This window comes from Zeus faber (genome assembly GCF_960531495.2).
Source record: "Zeus faber genome assembly, chromosome: 11".
In the NCBI taxonomy this organism is placed as follows: domain Eukaryota; kingdom Metazoa; phylum Chordata; class Actinopteri; order Zeiformes; family Zeidae; genus Zeus; species Zeus faber.
Genome location: NC_137205.1, coordinates 33,742,278 through 33,760,476, shown reverse-complemented (window position 1 = coordinate 33,760,476; position 18,199 = coordinate 33,742,278). Strand labels below are relative to the sequence as shown.

The 18,199-nt window shown below is 41.5% G+C and overlaps 1 protein-coding gene across 2 annotated transcripts in view; it reads right to left on the bottom strand.

Moving 5' to 3' along the window:
- Positions 1-17,477, bottom strand: part of cdc27 (cell division cycle 27) — a 32,883-nt gene extending 15,406 nt beyond the window's left edge. Inside the window, exons 1-6 of one of the 2 annotated variants that reach the window (XM_080009933.1) lie at positions 17,288-17,477; positions 16,058-16,133; positions 13,282-13,429; positions 7,960-8,085; positions 6,697-6,794; positions 5,693-5,826 (exon numbers count right to left, since the gene is read on the bottom strand). In XM_080009933.1, coding sequence (XP_079866059.1) covers positions 5,693-5,826; positions 6,697-6,794; positions 7,960-8,085; positions 13,282-13,429; positions 16,058-16,133; positions 17,288-17,314 — 609 coding nt within the window. In that variant the 5' untranslated portion in view covers positions 17,315-17,477. The remainder of the gene's footprint in view (positions 1-5,692; positions 5,827-6,696; positions 6,795-7,959; positions 8,086-13,281; positions 13,430-16,057; positions 16,134-17,287) is intronic. The other variant, XM_080009934.1, reaches the window with a different exon arrangement.
- Positions 17,478-18,199: the final 722 nt, after the last annotated feature.

Sequence of the window (18,199 nt, the reverse complement as noted above, 5' to 3'; positions counted from 1 at the left end):
TTTTTATATTCAAGGGTTAATATCTACATCAAGTAGAACAAGTTTTGGAAAAAAAAGTTTGTTTTTTCCCAGTACTCCCAGTACAAAAAAGAGCTCGGCATCGGAATAAGTATATGTATCTTTACAGGTACTCCTCACTTTACAACAGTTTACAGTTCCACTCCTAGAACCAGGTCATTTAGCGAATTGGTTGATAAGTGAGGACCCATGTTATTTCACATAAAGGGGACATGGCTGGTATATATAGTGTATATAGTGTATATAGTATATATAGTATAGTGTATATAGTGAATATAGTATATATAGTGTATATAGTATATATAGTATAGTGTATATAGTGAATATAGTATATATAGTGTATATAGTATGTATAGTGTATATAGAGTTATTTCCGGTAAGGGGGCATGGTGATTGTGAACGCTAGTGTAGTGAATACTGACAGACTGCGAGAATGAGACAGACTGAGAACGGTGATGAGATGTACACAGTGTATATAGTATATATCGTATTTATAGTGTATATAGTGTATATATAGTGTATATAGTTTAAAAAGGGTGATAAGATGAGATGCTTGGTATTGTACACAGCATACAATACAGACTGGTCGGAGAGCTTGTCCTAAATCCGAACGGTCGTTAAACAGATATATTGTAAAAGGAGGAATACCTGTATTTCAAACTACAATGTAATCTATTTAAAATTACAGTGTAATATGTTGAGAACTACAGTAATCTGATTAGAACTACAGTGTAATCTGATAAAACAAACTTGTAATCTAATGAGAGCGAAGGATTAAAAGTACAGTGTAATATGATTAGAACAACGGTTGAATCTGTTTAGATCTAAATATGTTAGTATCTTAGTTCTAAACATATAAATATGTTTAGAACTAAGGAATAATCTTTTTAGAACTAAAGTGTAATCCATTTAGATCGACAGTGTAAACTGTTTAGATCGACAGTGTAATCTGTTTAGATTGACTGTAATCTGTTTAGAACTAAGGTGTAATCTGTTTAGATCAACAGTGTAATCTGTTTAAATCAACAGTGCTATCTGTTTGGATCAATAGTATGATATGTTTAGAACTACAGTGAAATCTGTTTAGAATGACAGTGTAAACTGTTTAGAACTACAGTGTAATCTGGTTAGATCTACAGTGTAATATGTTTAGAACTACAGGGTAATCTGTTTAGAACTACAGTGTAATCTGGTTAGAACTACAGTGTAATCTGTTTAGAACTACAGTATCATCTGATTAGAACTAAAGTGTAATCTGATTAGAACGAAAGTGTTATCTGTTTAGAACTACAGTAATCTGTTAAGATCTACAGTGTAATCTGTTTAGAACTACAGCGTAATATGTTTGGAATTACAGTAATCGGTTTAGAACTACATTATTCTGATTTGAACTAAAGTGTAATCTGATTAGACTACAGTGATCTGATTAGAACTAAAGTGCAATCTGATAAAAGTACAGTAATCCGATTAGAACTACAGTAATCTGTTCAGAACTACAGTAATCTGTTTAGAACTACAGTGCTATCTGATTAGACTACAGTAATCTGATTAGAACTACAGTAATATGTTTAGAACTATAGTAATCTGTTTTGAACTACAGTAATATGTTTAGAACTACAGTGCAATATGTATAGATGACAGTATTCTGATTAGAACTACAGTAATCTCCTCAGAAGTACAGTGTAATCTTATTAGACTACAGTAATCTGATTAGAACTACAGTAACATGTTTATAAATACAGTGCAATCTGATTAGACTACAGCAATCTGTTTAGAACTACAGTGTAATCCGATTAGACTACAGTAATCTGATTGGAACTACAGTAATCTGTTTAGAACTACAGTGTCAACTGATTAGAACTACAGTAATCTGATTAGAACTACAGTAATCTGATTAGAACTACAGTAATCTGATTAGAACTATAGTAATCTGTTTAGAACTATAGTTATCTGTTTAGAACTATAGTAATCTGTTTAGAACTACAGTAATATGTTTAAAACTACAGTGCAATCTGATTAGACTACAGTATTCTGATTAGAACTACAGTAATCTGATTAGAACTACGGTGCAATCTGATTAGACTACAGCAATCTGTCTAGAACTACAGTGTAATCTGATTAGACTACAGTAATCTGATTGGAACTACAGTAATCTGTTTAGAACTACAGTAATCTGTTTAGAACTACAGTGATATGATTAGACTACAGCAATCTGTTTAGAACTACAGTGTAATCTGATTAGACTACAGTAATCTGATTGGAACTACAGAAATCTGTTTAGAACTACAGTGATATATGATTAGACTTCAGTAAACTGATTAGACTACAGTAATCTGATTAGAACTACAGTAATCTGATTAGAACTACAGTAATATGTTTAGAACTATAGAAATCTGTTTAGAACTACAGTAATCTGTTCAGAAGTACAGTGTAATATAATTAGACTACAGTTATCTGATTAGAACTACAGTAACATGTTTAGAACTACAGTGCAACCTGTATGGACTACAGTATTCTGATTAGAACTACAGTAATCTCCTCAGAAGTACAGTGTAATCTGATTAGACTACAGTAATCTGATTAGAACTACAGTAACCTGTTTATAACTACAGTGCAATCTGAATAGACTACAGCAATCTGTTTAGAACTACAGTGTAATCCGATTAGACTACAGTAATCTGATTGGAACTACAGTAATCTGTTTAGAACTACAGTGATATATGATTAGACGACAGTAATCTGTTTAGAACTACAGTGTCATCTGATTAGAACTACAGTAATCTGATTAGAACTACAGTAATCTGATTAGAACTATAGTAATCTGTTTAGAACTATAGTTATCTGTTTAGAACTACAGTAATATGTTTAGAACTACAGTGCAATCTGATTAGACTACAGTATTCTGATTAGAACTACAGTAATCTGTTCAGAAGTACAGTGTAATCTGATTAGACTACAGCAATCTGTCTAGAACTACAGTGTAATCTGATTAGACTACAGTAATCTGATTGGAACTACAGTAATCTGTTTAGAACTACAGCAATCTGTTTAGACTACAGTAATCTGATTGGAACTACAGTAATCTGTTTAGAACTACAGTGATATGATTAGACTACAGCAATCTGTTTAGAACTACAGTGTAATCTGATTAGACTACAGTAATCTGATTGGAACTACAGTAATCTGTTTAGAACTACAGTGTAATCTGATTGGACTTCAGTAAACTGATTAGACTACAGTAATCTGTTTAGAACTACAGTAATCTGTTCAGAAGTACAGTGTAATCTAATTGGACTACAGTTATCTGATTAGAACTACAGTAACATGTTTAGAATTACAGTGCAATCTGATTAGACTACAGTATTCTGATTAGAACTACAGTAATCTGTTCAGAAGTACAGTGTAATCTAATTAGAATACAGCAACCTGTTTAGAACTACAGTGCAATCTGATTAGACTACAGCAATCTGTCTAGAACTACCGTGTAATCTGATTAGACTACAGTAATCTGATTGGAACTACAGTAATATGTTTAGAACGACAGTGATATGATTAGACTTCAGTAAACTGATTAGACTACAGTAATCTGTTTAGAACCACAGTGTCATCTGATTAGAACTACAGTAATCTGATTAGAACTACAGTAATATGTTTAGAACTATAGAAATCTGTTTAGAACTACAGTAATATGTTTAGAACTACAGTGCAATCTGATTAGACTACAGTATTCTGATTAGAACTACAGTAATATGTTCAGAAGTACAGTGTAATCTAATTAGACTCCAGTTATCTGATTAGAACTACAGTAACATGTTTAGAACTACAGTGCAACCTGTATGGACTACAGTATTCTGATTAGAACTACAGTAATCTCCTCAGAAGTACAGTGTAATCTGATTAGACTACAGTAATCTGAATAGAACTACAGTAACCTGTTTATAACTACAGTGCAATCTGAATAGACTACAGCAATCTGTTTAGAACTACAGTGTAATCCGATTAGACTACAGTAATCTGATTGGAACTACAGTAATCTGTTTAGAACTACAGTGATATATGATTAGACGACAGTAATCTGTTTAGAACTACAGTGTCATCTGATTAGAACTACAGTAATCTGATTAGAACTACAGTAATCTGATTAGAACTATAGTAATCTGTTTAGAACTATAGTTATCTGTTTAGAACTATAGTAATCTGTTTAGAACTACAGTAATATGTTTAGAACTACAGTGCAATCTGATTAGACTTCAGTATTCTGATTAGAACTACAGTAATCTGTTCAGAAGTACAGTGTAATCTAATTAGACTACAGCAACCTGTTTAGAACTACAGTGTAATCTGATTAGACTACAGTAATCTGATTGGAACTACAGTAATCTGTTTAGAACTACAGCAATCTGTTTAGAACTACAGCAATCTGTTTAGACTACAGTAATCTGATTGGAACTACAGTAATCTGTTTAGAACTACAGTGATATGATTAGACTACAGCAATCTGTTTAGAACTACAGTGTAATCTGATTAGACTACAGTAATCTGATTGGAACTACAGTAATCTGTTTAGAACTTCAGTGTAATCTGATTGGACTTCAGTAAACTGATTAGACTACAGTAATCTGTTTAGAACTACAGTAATCTGTTCAGAAGTACAGTGTAATCTAATTGGACTAGTTATCTGATTAGAACTACAGTAACATGTTTAGAACTACAGTGCAATCTGATTAGACTACAGTATTCTGATTAGAACTACAGTAATCTGTTCAGAAGTACAGTGTAATCTCATTAGAATACAGCAACCTGTCTAGAACTACAGTGTAATCTGATTAGACTACAGTAATCTGATTGGAACTACAGTAATCTGTTTAGAACTACAGTGATATGATTAGACTTCAGTAAACTGATTAGACTACAGTAATCTGTTTAGAACTACAGTATCATCTGATTAGAACTACAGTAATCTGATTAGAACTACAGTAATATGTTTAGAACTATAGAAATCTGTTTAGAACTACAGTAATATGTTTAGAACTACAGTGCAATCTGATTAGACTACAGTATTCTGATTAGAACTACAGTAATATGTTCAGAAGTACAGTGTAATCTAATAAGACTACAGTTATCTGATTAGAACTACAGTAACATGTTTAGAACTACAGTGAAATCTGATTAGACTAAAGTAATCTGATTAGACTACAGTAATCTGTTTAGAACTACAGTGTCATCTGATTAGAACTACAGTGTCATCTGATTAGAACGACAGTAATCTTAGAACTACAATGTTATCTGTTTCGACTACAGTGTAATCTGATTTGACTGGTGTGATTGTGATTGATAGAATGACTACAGGTTAACCCAATAAAGGCTACAAGTTTATCTGACTAGTACTACATGTTAATAATGTTTATGTGAATAAACTATAAATTAATCTTATTCTTAATCTTATTAATCTACAGTGCATCCGATTAGAACTACAAATTAATCTGATGAGGAGTTAACGTTAATCTGATTAGAAGTACAGGTTAATCTTATCAGGATTAGGTCAATCTGAATTTGAGGCTTTTTTGATTTGGACTGCAGTGTAATCTAATGAGGACTACAGGTTAGTCTGATTAGGAATACAGATTGATCTGATAAGGAATATTTGATTTGTATTAGGTTCATCTGAGGGTACCAGCGTGTCCTGGGGCGTCTCCATGAGGACAGTGTCCAGGCGGTGGGAGGGGTTTTGGGGACTGATGGCTGGAGGGGGCGGAGCTACAGGAGCCGAGCACAGTCTGAAGATCTGCTCTGGATCCGGCTTCTCCCCTGAGAAGTTTTACTACATATTTATACTTCTACATTTATATTTTAAGCAGTATTACTTTCTATCTATTATAAAGAGTACAGGAATGTATTATACTATAAACAGTTCATCCATGTATATTATTCTCAGCAGTATATATATATATATATATATATATATATATATATATATATTTTTTTTTTTTTTTTTTTTTTTATAAACAATATAATCACATAACATATTCTAAACAGTGTATAGCTATAGAGGGCATGGTTTGGTTATCTAGGTGACAGGAGGGGCAGGGCGTGGTTACCTTAGTGATGGAGGGGGCAGGGTGTGGTTACCTAAGTTATTGAGGGGGCAGGGTGTGTAACCTAAGTGATGGATGGTGCCGGGTGCGGTTACCTAGTAGACGAGAGGCGGCAGGGTGAGGTTACCTAAGTGATGGAGGGGGCCGGATGTGGTTACCTAGGAGACAGTGTTCGGTCTCCTAGATAACCACATCCGGTGGTTACCTTTTGGGGGGGGGGGGTTAGTTACCTAAGTGATGGAGGGGGCAGGGTGTGGTTACCTAGGTGATGGAGGGGGCCGATTGTGGTACCTAGTAGATGAGAGGCGGCAGGGTGAGGTTACCTAAGTGATGGAGGGGGCCGGATGTGGTTACCTAGGAGACAGTGTTCGGTCTCCTAGGTAACCACATCTGGTGGTTACCTATGAGACGGGGGCAGGGTGTGGTTACCTAGGAGACAGAGGGGGTAGGGTTTGGTTACCTAGGTGATAGAGGGGATGGGTTTGATTACCTAGGTGACAGAGGGATCGAGGTTTGGTTACATCGGAGACTGGGTGGGTGGTGTTTGGTTACCTATGTGAAAAAGGGGGTGGGGTTTGGTTACCTAGGTGACAGAGGTTCTGGAAGGACGACCAGATGAACGGGTTAAGGATTAAACTCCTCTGGAAACATTCTGACCCTTTGGCAACTCGATCTGTCTTACTGTTGGAGAGAGAGACAGGCAGACAGACAAGTAGAGAGAGAGGCAGGTCAGTCACGCTGGTGCAGGAATCCTGTGGAGGTCTGATGAAGAGAAAAGAAGAATCTTTAATTGTCACACGACACACCACTACAACACACACACACACACACACACACACACACACACACACACACACACACACACACACACACACACACACACACACACACACACACACACACACACACACACACACACACACACACACACACACACACACACACGGTGAAATGGGTCCTCTGCATTTGACCCATCCCGGCTTGTCCTTCCTCCGGGGGGGCAGCCATTCAACGATGCGCCCAGCGACCTAGTTCCATATGTCCAGCACTGGTCAGACAATAATGTGTGCATGTTTTTGGTGGGGGTCCTTACTGATGTTAGATGGAGGAAACCCCATGGGGTCTCCACAAGGGGAGAACATGCAAACTCCACACAGAAAGGCCCCTAATTGGGAGATAACCCGCCGGAGCATGGTGCCAACAGTGCCCCAGGCGGGAATTGAACCCAGGACCTTCTTGCTGTGAGGCAGCAGTGCAATGCACTATGCCACCGTGCCAAGCTTTTCCTTTTTTTTTTGCATCCATTTCCTCCATTAGGCTCATGGGCTTTAGCCTTAGTAGTAGCTTTAGCCTTGGCGCTTCTTGTCATCTCCTCTTGTCGACGCCCTTGCTCTGCGCTGATGTGGTGCCCTTGTGCTAGGCCTCCTCCTGCTGCTGGGTCTCAGCTGGTGTTGCTGGTTATCTTCCACCCGGTGCTGGGTCGAGTCGAGTTTGGTGCCAGGGTTAGTGGAGCGGAGCAGCTGGTTGCCATGGTGATATGGGCGGAGCAGGACAACTGGTGGCCATGGTAATGGAAGAGCTCCATCTGGTCCAGATTGAGCTTCAGGTGGTACTCAGACAGAGGTGGTGCACAGACAAGCAGGTGGTGCGCAGAAAGACAGGTGGTGCTCAGAGATACAGGTGGTGCGCAGACAGACAGGTGGTTCGCAGAGTTGCAGACAGATGTTTTTTCTAGTGGAGTATCGACTGCATGGCAGTGAGGACAAGGAGAAGTGCAGAGGAACCAGGACTGAGCCTTGGGAACTCCAGCAGGAGCTATGGGTTAGGGTACTGCAGTAGTACTTACCAGTAGATGTGTCCCAGCAGGGACAGGGTGAAACTGGCTGATTCTCCGAACTCACTGATGATGTCGTCTTGACTCTTCTGGGTGTTCAAGATCCCGCCTGTCAGGACCTGCTCCCCCTCTGCCAGCCTAAAGAGATCAATACTAATAAATACTGGTCAATACTTGTCAAGCTTTGTTGTCAGGTGACTGCTCTGTTGCCTGGTGGTTGCTCTGTTGCCTGGTAGTTGCTCTGTTGCTAACAGTAATAGAATAATAATCAGACTATTGCAGCAGTCAGGTTTTGGTTTGTTTTCAATTTGGTCTGATCGGGTTTCTCTCGGTGTTATGAGATATGGGGCCTGTGTCTTTAACCCAGTGCATTGTGGGTAATGTAGAGGCCTCTGTCACATGGTGGAGGAGGTTGAGAGGAGAGATCGTTCTTCCTTTATTCCAAAAGTTAGAAGGTGCCCGTCCACTCTCATCCACAGAGTCCTGCCTCATTGTGTCTCTGTGGCAGGAAATGTAAACAAATGCCGCCCGCTACCCATAATGCACAGTGTGTTTGGTTTACTTCCAGCAGTTCGGTGGAATCAGTGTGGAATTGTGTTCTTACCGCACTAGAGTTTGCTTGAAATCAGTCCCAGACGGTCTGGGACTGGTTACTTTCACACCTGCCCAAAGGAACCGCACCCAGGGGGCAACCGCACCCAGGGGGCAACCGCACCCAGGGGGCAACCGCACCCAGGGGAAACTGCGCCAGGGTTCCCTTCAAATGGATTTAACGCTGCAGATGTGAAAGCGCACTGAGTTGAACTGAAAACTGGCATAACCACGCCCTGGTGAACAGACCTGGATTTCTCCTCAATCACTCTATTTATTTTGACGTGCAAAGGCCAGAACCTGGATGTCATTGCCATATCCAAACTCAAAATAGTTGGTCACCATGGCAACCACCGGCGAACAGGCACAGACTGTTTCTAAGTTGAGTTTGATGAGGGAGTACATATAGAGAGATGTTTGCCTGAAATGGACAGATGTTGAACCAAGTGTCCCAGAGGATGAAGACGGAGGGAGTACTTTCTGTCATTAACCCGGCTACAGCACTTGCTGTGTGAACTCTGCTTTTTCAGTCATCGTAATATTCCAAATGCATGTAAACACTTGAAACACATTATGACCTGAAACCAAATACTGAGTTGAATCTGGTATGGAGTGCAGTGAACACCCTGATCCCTGTTCACACAGGCGGAGACACGCTATCACTGTTCTAACTGATTGTTAGAATATATAATCAATTTCTCTTAAACAGTCCAACAAAAATCTGTTTCTGATGAAATTTGAGGCGAGAAATAGGCTGTGAAACTGAACATCGAGCCGGTCGGACGGAACTCCCCACTAAACTATCCATTAGGGATGCCACTGTGAGGAATTTTCCCGGTACACCGGTATTTAAAATTTTACAACCGGGGGGGGGGGTGCCGTACTTCTATTTTTTGTTTCCGAGTAAAATAAAAAGTAAAATAAAACGGTGTAAAATAAAAAAAAATAAATAATAAAAAACACAATACTCTCAATGTGTAATTGTGAGGAATGGGGACAAGCAGCGGATGGAGATCACGGCCGCAAATTACGCATGGAAACGGCGACAGGTCCCAATTTAGACCTGATCTAAGGTCTTGTATTGTATTGCCTTCTTCCTCTCCTCCCGTGCTCATTGACATGTGATCAGACTGTGCTGCAACCCAGCTGTGTGCGCACAGAGCAGACACTTTCACTTTTGTAGCCTCCAACTAAGGATTGATAAAACACTTTTTTTTTTTTTTTTTTTCACTGATACCCAAAATGTGACCCTACACTACTCACAAAAGGTTAGGGATATTTGGCTTTCGGGTGAAATTTATGGAAAATGTAAAAAGTTCACGCTACAGTGATATTATATCATGAAAGTAGGGCATTTAGGTAGAAGCATGCAATGGTGATTTCCTCATCTCAAACAATTTATTGAAACAAAAGCCAACAACAGTGGTGGGTTTACCACAACAAAAAATGTCAATGTCTCAATAACTTGTCATGTGCCCTTGAGCATCAATTACAGCTTGACAACGACGTCTCATGCTGTTCACAATTCGACTTATTGTCTGTTGAGGCCTGGCCCCCCATTCTTCTTGAAGGCGCCCCTTAAGTCATTGAGGTTCTGGGATACAGAGTTACGAGCCTCTACACGGCGACTCAGCTGGTCCCATGGGTTTTATATGGGATTCAGGTCTGGAGAAAGTGCAGGCTACTCCATTTGAGGTACCCCCAGTCTCCAGCAGCCGTTCCCTAATGATGTGACCTCGATGAGCCGGAGCATTGTCGTCCATGAAGATGAAATGAGGCCTGTGTTGTTCATGCAGGGGCACAATGACTGGATGAATTATGTCATTTAGGTAGTATGGGCTTGTCACTGTACCATTCACAAAGTGTAGCAGTTCTGTATTGACGACACACCTGCCCACACTGTAACACCACCACCACCAAAGGCTCGTCTGGTGACAACAGTTGCTGATGCATAGCGCTTTCCTTGACATCTCCGACGTCTTCCTTGGCGGCCATCATTCACTCAACTTGAATCGACTTTCATCAGAGAACAGCACTGAGGCCCACTGGTCCCTCGTCCAGCGTAAATGCTCCCTGGCCTGTGCAAGACGATGATGCCTGTGCCTGGTGGTGTGGTCAGGTACCCTTGCAGGTCGTCTGGCACGCAGACCACGCTGATGTAAACTGTTTCAAATGGTCTGACGTGACACTTGGGTGCCTTTCACCTCCCTTAAATGTGCCTGAAGTTGAGTGGCATCATCATCCGGTTCCGCAGGGCACTGTTCACAATGAAGCGCTCATCAGTGTGGGATGTGGCCAAAGGACGTCCACTTCTATGCCTTTCTGTGACTCTTCCGGTCTCTCTATATCTCTGTTGCAACCTGCTGATGACACTTTGTGACACTCTAAGCTCAGTGGCCACTTCCCTCTGAGAACATCCCGTTTGAAGCCTCACAATGGCGAGGTACTGTTGATCAGTTGTTAGGTGTCGTCTTGGTCTCATGATGTCAACATGTGAACAGCACGATGAAGAGGACTGTTTAAATACCAATTCTAATTGAACCAGGAAATGTATTGGTCGATTCATGGATCAAACGCCTGTTGTGAATTTTGCCGTTCAGCTCCTTGTTAGAGAACAGCAAGTTGTGCAAAAAGTACTGAAACATTGAACAGTTTGACATGTGAATTCAAAAGTTTAGAGCAGGTCAAATTAAGTTCTTCTGTAAAGGTTATAGTGCATTTTAGGTTCATCCTGAAATTTCACCCGAAAGCCGAATATCCCTTACTTTTTGTGAGGAGTGTATGTCATTTCACTACATATATGTATGCTCGTATGTACACCGCGTTCCAAATTATTATGCAAATTGGATTTAAGTGTCATAAACATTTAATTTTTTGTCTTTCAATTAAACTCATGGATGCTATTGTGTCTCAGGGCTCTTTGGATCACTGAAATCAATCACAGATACCTGTGACAATTAGTTTGCCAGTTGAGCCCATTTAAGGATAACTACTTAAGAAGGACGTTCCACATTATTAAGCAGGCCACAGGTTTCAAGCAATATGGGAAAGAAAAAGGATCTCTCTGCTGCCGAAAAGCCTTAAATAGTGCAATGCCTTGGACAAGGTATGAAAACATTAGATATTTCAAGAAAACCTAAGCGTGAACATCGTGCTGTGAAGAGATTTGTGGCTGATTCAGAGCACAGACAGTGTGCAGATAAAGGCAGAATGAGGAAGGTTTCTGCCTGACAAATTAATCGGATTAAGAGAGCAGCTGCTAAAATGCCATTACAAAGCAGCAAACAGGTATTTGAAGCTGCTGGTGCCTCTGGAGTCCTGCGAACCTCAAGGTGTAGGATCCTCCAGAGGCTTGCAGTTGTGCATAAACCTACTATTCGGACGTGACCTACTATTATAATTTTCCAAGTCTTGTTTACAGATAAGTGCCGTGCAACCCTGGATGGTCCAGATGGATGGAGAAGTGGATAGTGGGTGGATGGCCACCATGTCCCAACAAGGCTGCGACGTCAGCAAGGAGGTGGTGGAGTGATGTTTTGGGCCGGAATCATGGGGAGAGAGCTGGTAGGCCGCTTTAGGGTCCCTGAAGGTTTTAAAATGACCACTGCAAAGTATATCGAATTTCTGACCGACCACTTTCTTCCATGGTACAAAAAGAAGAACCGTGCCTTCCGTAGCAAATTCGTCTTCATGCCTAACAATGCACCATCTCATGCTGCAAAGAATACCTCTGTCTCATTAGCTGCTATGGGCATAAAAGGAGGGAAACTTATGGTGTGGTCCCCATCCTCTCTGACCTCAACCCGATTGTACCTTTGGAGCATCCTAGAGCAAAAGATCTATGCGGGTGGAGGCAGTTGGCATCAAAACAGCAGCTCTTGGAGGCTGTTCTGATATCCTGCATAGAAATTCAAGCAGAAACTCTCCAAAAACTCACAAGTTCAATGGATGCAAGAATTGTGAAGGTGATATCAAAGAAGGGGTCCTATGTTAAAATGTAACCTGGCCTGTTAAGATGTTTTTGATTGAAATAGCTTTTGATTTCAGTAAATATGACTCCTAATGCTGCAAATTCAACAAATGACCATTTTCTGTTCTTTACAACCTAAAAGATGTTTTGAAACTCTGTTGTGCATAATAATTTGGAACAGTGCATTTTGAGGTTTTTATCTTTGAAAAAAATACTGTTATCATTGGGAGGTTTGTTAAATAACATTCGAATTATACCCTAATGGTTGATGACTTGAAAATTATACTGACTGTCATTTGCATCGACTATTTAGGAAAATCAGAGAAAAATATCATTTGCATAATAATTTGGAACGTTGTGTATACGAAAGACAAAAAAACATCTTGAAAATTAACTAAATGGGTTTTATTTCTATTTTTTTTAAAAAGCGACAGTGGGTGCGGTGGGCAAGTAATATAATCGGTGTATGCACGAACACCGTGTAACAGCGGTAACACCGGTAACCGCGGCAACGCTACTCACTGTTATAAATGAGAGAGCAATGGAAAATATTCTGTCTCAAACATTATCAGTAACAGATTTTTTTGGACTATTTAGGAGTAATAGGAGATTGTATATTCTAATAACTATACTATAGTTCTATACTAACTTCTAAGTAAAAATGAAAAGAAAATAATTCTTAAATGGAAGTGCTGCATCATTAATTCTATTGGGCATCCTATAAATTGCTCTTTAGCATCTTTCTAGCAGGAACAGTGAGTGTGTGTGCATACTTGTTTAGCTCCACGCAGCACTGCGCTAACAGGAAGCGGCACTGTGGGCTACAGGAAGTGTGAGTCTTCAAGAGACGGTACGCCTTATATGGCTTCCCAGAGCGGAAGTAGCATGTTGCTAACAGGTAGAGAGACTCCTCCGAGGCAACTGGAGTGGGAGAGAGGGAGAGAGTCAGTCAAAACACTGAGGGAAACACGTCCATTTAAGGTCATGGGAGGGAGACGTCCATATAAGGGCAGTATACAGTATATATTCATTACAAAAGGTCAGATAATCGATTATTTGGATGTGACAGGATCAGACATTAGTAGTCGCTTCCTGTTACAGATGCAGAGCTTCCTGTTGAAGCTTCACATTCATCCTTATCTGGCGTGGCCAGACCTAGCCACAACTCTGTGTAAAACCAACGCAGGTTTGTGAACTTCAAGCAGAATAGTTGGTTAGAAAAAGGCGACACAGTGGGCTGTTGTCATGCTCCAAACTAATCAAATTGTGCTAAAAGGCGGGACCTGGTGCTGGCACTCATCTGTGTGTTGTTGTACTAGGAACAACTATTTTTCTCCAGGCTACTTATAGTCTAGCCAACTGACGAGATGACGACAAAAATTCCATCAAAATAATATGAAAACGATATGGGTTTTTAAGGGCCGATACAGATATTTATTTGACTGAGGCTGGCGATACATATATTTAGTGCCTATATGTAATATTGTTATATTAAAAATTCGAAAAAAGTGCAATAATAATTCCAGGACACATTACTGCCGAACCCCTACTTAAATGTATATTTTTTAAATTTTATTTGCATTAATAGAATGTGCAAAGACAATAAAACTGCATTTGAAAAATGAAAAGTGGATGACAGCTGTAATCTCAGTCTCTGAACAGGTTACTGCCTCTTCACACATTTCTATTTTCTTCCCTGAGAAATACAAAATTATCTTGGAGGATCAGAGATTGTTTCTGAATCAATTCCCTGCCAACAAATGCCCCACGGATCTGCCCCCGCTATCCCTCTGGCCCCGCTATCCCTCTGGCCCCGCTAACCCTCTGGCCCCGCTAACCCTCTGGCCCCGCTAACCCTCTGGCCCGGCTATCCCTCTGGCCCGGCTATCCCTCTGGCCCCGCTATCCCTCTGGCCCGGCTATCCCTCTGGCCCCGCTCTCCCTCTGGCCCCACTCTCCCTCTGGCCTCACTCTCCCTCTGGCCCCACTTTCCCTCTGCCATCCCTCTGGCCCCACTCTCCCTTTGCCCTTCTGCCCCCACTCTCCCTTTGCCTCCGCTATCCCTCTGGCCCCACTATCCCTCTGGCCCTCTGCCCCGCGGTGGGTCATTGATGACCAAATGGATGACCAATGAGCACTTTCTTTCCACTGGTGCCGTACAGTAGCCTCCTTGAGCAGACCGTGCAGAAACCAGCACTCGGCTTCTTTCAGTTTTCTCTTTGCCCAGGGGCATTTGTTCTTCATCCTTCCTCAACTAAGGCCGTATCTTCGCCAGGTTTCATAAGCTGTGTTGACATTTTTGCACCGTGCAGGTAGCGCACTAATAGCACATCAGCGCATTAGCCATAGAGAGTAGCTTGCTGTTCTTTGGATAAAAAAAACAATTGTTACTCTCATACCATTATTGTTAGGTGAAATACTGCTTTGCCTGGCTGAGCATGATTGGATAAACTGCATCCAAAACAAATCCCCACAGAGTGAGCCCCCCCCTGAGAATAGTTTGTGAATCTAAAACAACCACACGCCACAAATCAGGAACAGTGCTAAATGGTATTGTCTCATCCGATATCTTGTTTGAAAATACAGGTACTCCTAACTTAACGACCGAGTTAGGGTTATTTATTTATTTATATATATATATATATATATATATATAAATAGTATATATAGTGTATATGGAACATATAGTAAATATAATATATATAGTGTGTATAGTATATTTAGTGTATATAGTATTTATATAGTATATATGGTTTATATAGTATACAAAATGTACATAGTGTATATATAGTATATACAGTTTATATTGTATACAGTATATGTAGTGTATATAGTATATAAAGGGTGATGAGATGCTTGGTATTGTACACAGCGTACAATACAGACTGGTCAGAGAGCTGGTCCTTAGTCTGAACGGTGGTTAAACAGGTAGGTCGTTAAGTGAGGAGAACACACACACACACACACACACACACACACACACACACACACACACACACACACACACACACACACATATATATATATATATATATATATATATATCTTAAAATTCAAGAGGTTTATTTGTCACATACATATGTATACTTCCATACATATATGCAGTGAAATGTCAATGCAACACACCCGGTGAATACGAACAATATGTTCTAGACTGAGCACAATAGCTACCTAATTTCTACTTGACTAACTGAAACTAACTGATTCCTAAAACGTAATGTAGTAAGTAAATAGAATAAAATAGAATAAAATTAAATAAAATTAAATAACTCAAAAGTAAAACAGAGTGAGGGTATAAAATAGAAATAAAGGGAATAGACTTATGTATATGGGATAGGCTATTATGTATATCCAGATATGTGCATTAAAGTGGCATGTGAATAAAGTGAGGTAGTGTGTGTGGAGATATACAGTACGGCGCAGCAATACAGTAACTCGGTTATTAAGTGAGGAATACCTGTGTGTATATATATATAAAACTTGGTCATTAAGTGAGGAATACCTGTATTGAAGTGTACAGTGTAGTATTGTTGTAGTGTAGTATTTATACCTTCAGCATAAAGTCTTTCAGCCATGAAAACTGCGTCCATGTAGGCGTAGTGGTTCAGAGCCTGCCATACTGCAGCCTAAAGTACACACAGTACACAATAAGTAAAGAGAGTAAACAGTAAGTACACACAGTACACAGTAGATATAGGAACCAGTACTGTGTTGACCACTCTCCATCCATTGCAGCATGAACTGCCCTGGTGCTGGTCCAGGTGCTGGTCCTGGACTGTCCTGGTGCTGGTCAAGGTGCTGCTGGTGCTTTTCCAGGTGCTGGTCCATGTGCTGGTCCCAGTGTCTTCCTGGTGCTGGTCCTAGACTGTCCAGATGCTGGTCCTGGTGTCTTCCTGGTGGTGGTCCTGGACTGTCCAGGTGCTAGTCCAGGTGCTTGTGCTGGTGTCTTCCTGGTGCTGGCCCTGGACTGTCCAGGTGCTGGTCAAGGTGCTGGTCCTGGTATCTTCCTGGTGCTGGTCCTGGACTGTCCAAGTGCTGGTCCTGGTGGCTTCCTGGTGCTGGTCCTGGACTGTTCAGGTGCTGGTCGTGGTGCTAGAAAGTGGCAGTGTTGCCTTGTGGCGCCCCCCGGCGGTGGAGCTGAAACCTACAGTCCCAACCTGAGACCGACTTCCCTCACTTGACTCCGAAGGACTTGGTTGCCGGTTCCATCCCCGGCTCTCCTGGCAGCGTACTGTGGTGCCCTTGAGCAAGGCACTAAACCTACATGCAGCACTGCTCCTAAATACTGGGATGGTCAACGCAGAGGATAGTATACAAGCCCTATACTTGTGGATTCAGAAAGTCTACTAAAAATACACAGATTATATAGAGAACTATCGATGGATATGACATTTGTTTAGACCTGTCTGTCTGTCTGCCTGCCTGCCTGCCTGCCTGTCTGACTGCCTGCCTGTGTGTGCCGGCCTCCCTGTCTGCCTCTGTCTGTCTCTGTCTCTGGTTGAGAATGTTGTTGTTAGCTTAGCTCAGGGTTAGCTAACTAACTAGCTGCTAACTATCCTGCTTGCAGCTCCACTGACGGAACTAACTAACTAAACAGCCTTAAAGCAGCCGGTAAGCAGCTGGTTGACACCCGCTAAGCAGCCGGCTGACACCCGGTAAGCAGCCGCTCTCCTCTCTCTGAGCACCGGGCTGCAGGCCTCAGGCCCCGTGCTGGAGTTGTCAGTTGTCCGACCCGGGAGCCTCTGACTCCTGCCTGTGGAGCCGCAGCTCGGCCTCTCACCTGCACGGGCTCCTGCAGCACCGTCATCCCGCCGGGTCTCTCGCTCTCTCTCCGTCCCCTGGTCCTTCTCGCTCTCTCTCCGTCCCCTGGTCCTTCTCGCTCTCTCTCCGTCCCTGGTCCTTCTCGCTCTCTCTCCGTCCCTGGTCCTTCTCGCTCTTTCTTTCCCTCCGTCTGTGTCTCTCTCGGTGGGAGCGCGGGCCGTTGGACTGACGGAGTTTCCCGAACGAGGCGGAAGGAGCCGAAGCCTCGTTTCCATTGAAACAGGAGCTGCTTCTCGGTGACGGTGGCGGGGTCCGCCTCTCGCTTCCTGCACTGACAGATAGATAGATAGACGGACAGACGATATACGGATAGACGATAGATAGATAGATAGATAGATAGATAGATAGATAGATAGATAGATAGATAGATAGATAGATAGATAGATAGATAGATAGATATTGTAGTGTGAAGGAATAGTGAGGAAGTGAGTGAGTGTGAGTGTGAGGAACCTGCAGATCATCTTCCATCTGTTCTGCACAATATGTCTAGCCACCATCCCATTCAAACAGGTTTCCGCAACAGGTTTCCACCCGCCTTTCCAGGGTTGGCCAATCACAACCAATTATCTAATATGAGGCAGAGTTGAAGCCATGACGATGCAGCGGAGAGCCGCTGACGCACCTTACCAAGATGGCTGCTGCTGACGTGGAACGGTCTTTTGAATCCTCTATGGAGACACCATTAAACCAACTGGACGGTTTGTTTTATATAGAAAGTTTAATTTAGCAACTCACTTACTTAGTGCTATGTCACATGTTTCAATGCTCTGATTGGTTGGAGGTCTATCCAATGCTCGAATTGGTTGTAGGTTTATCCAATGCTCTGATTGGTTATAGGTCTATCCACTGCTCTGCTTGGATAGACCTACAA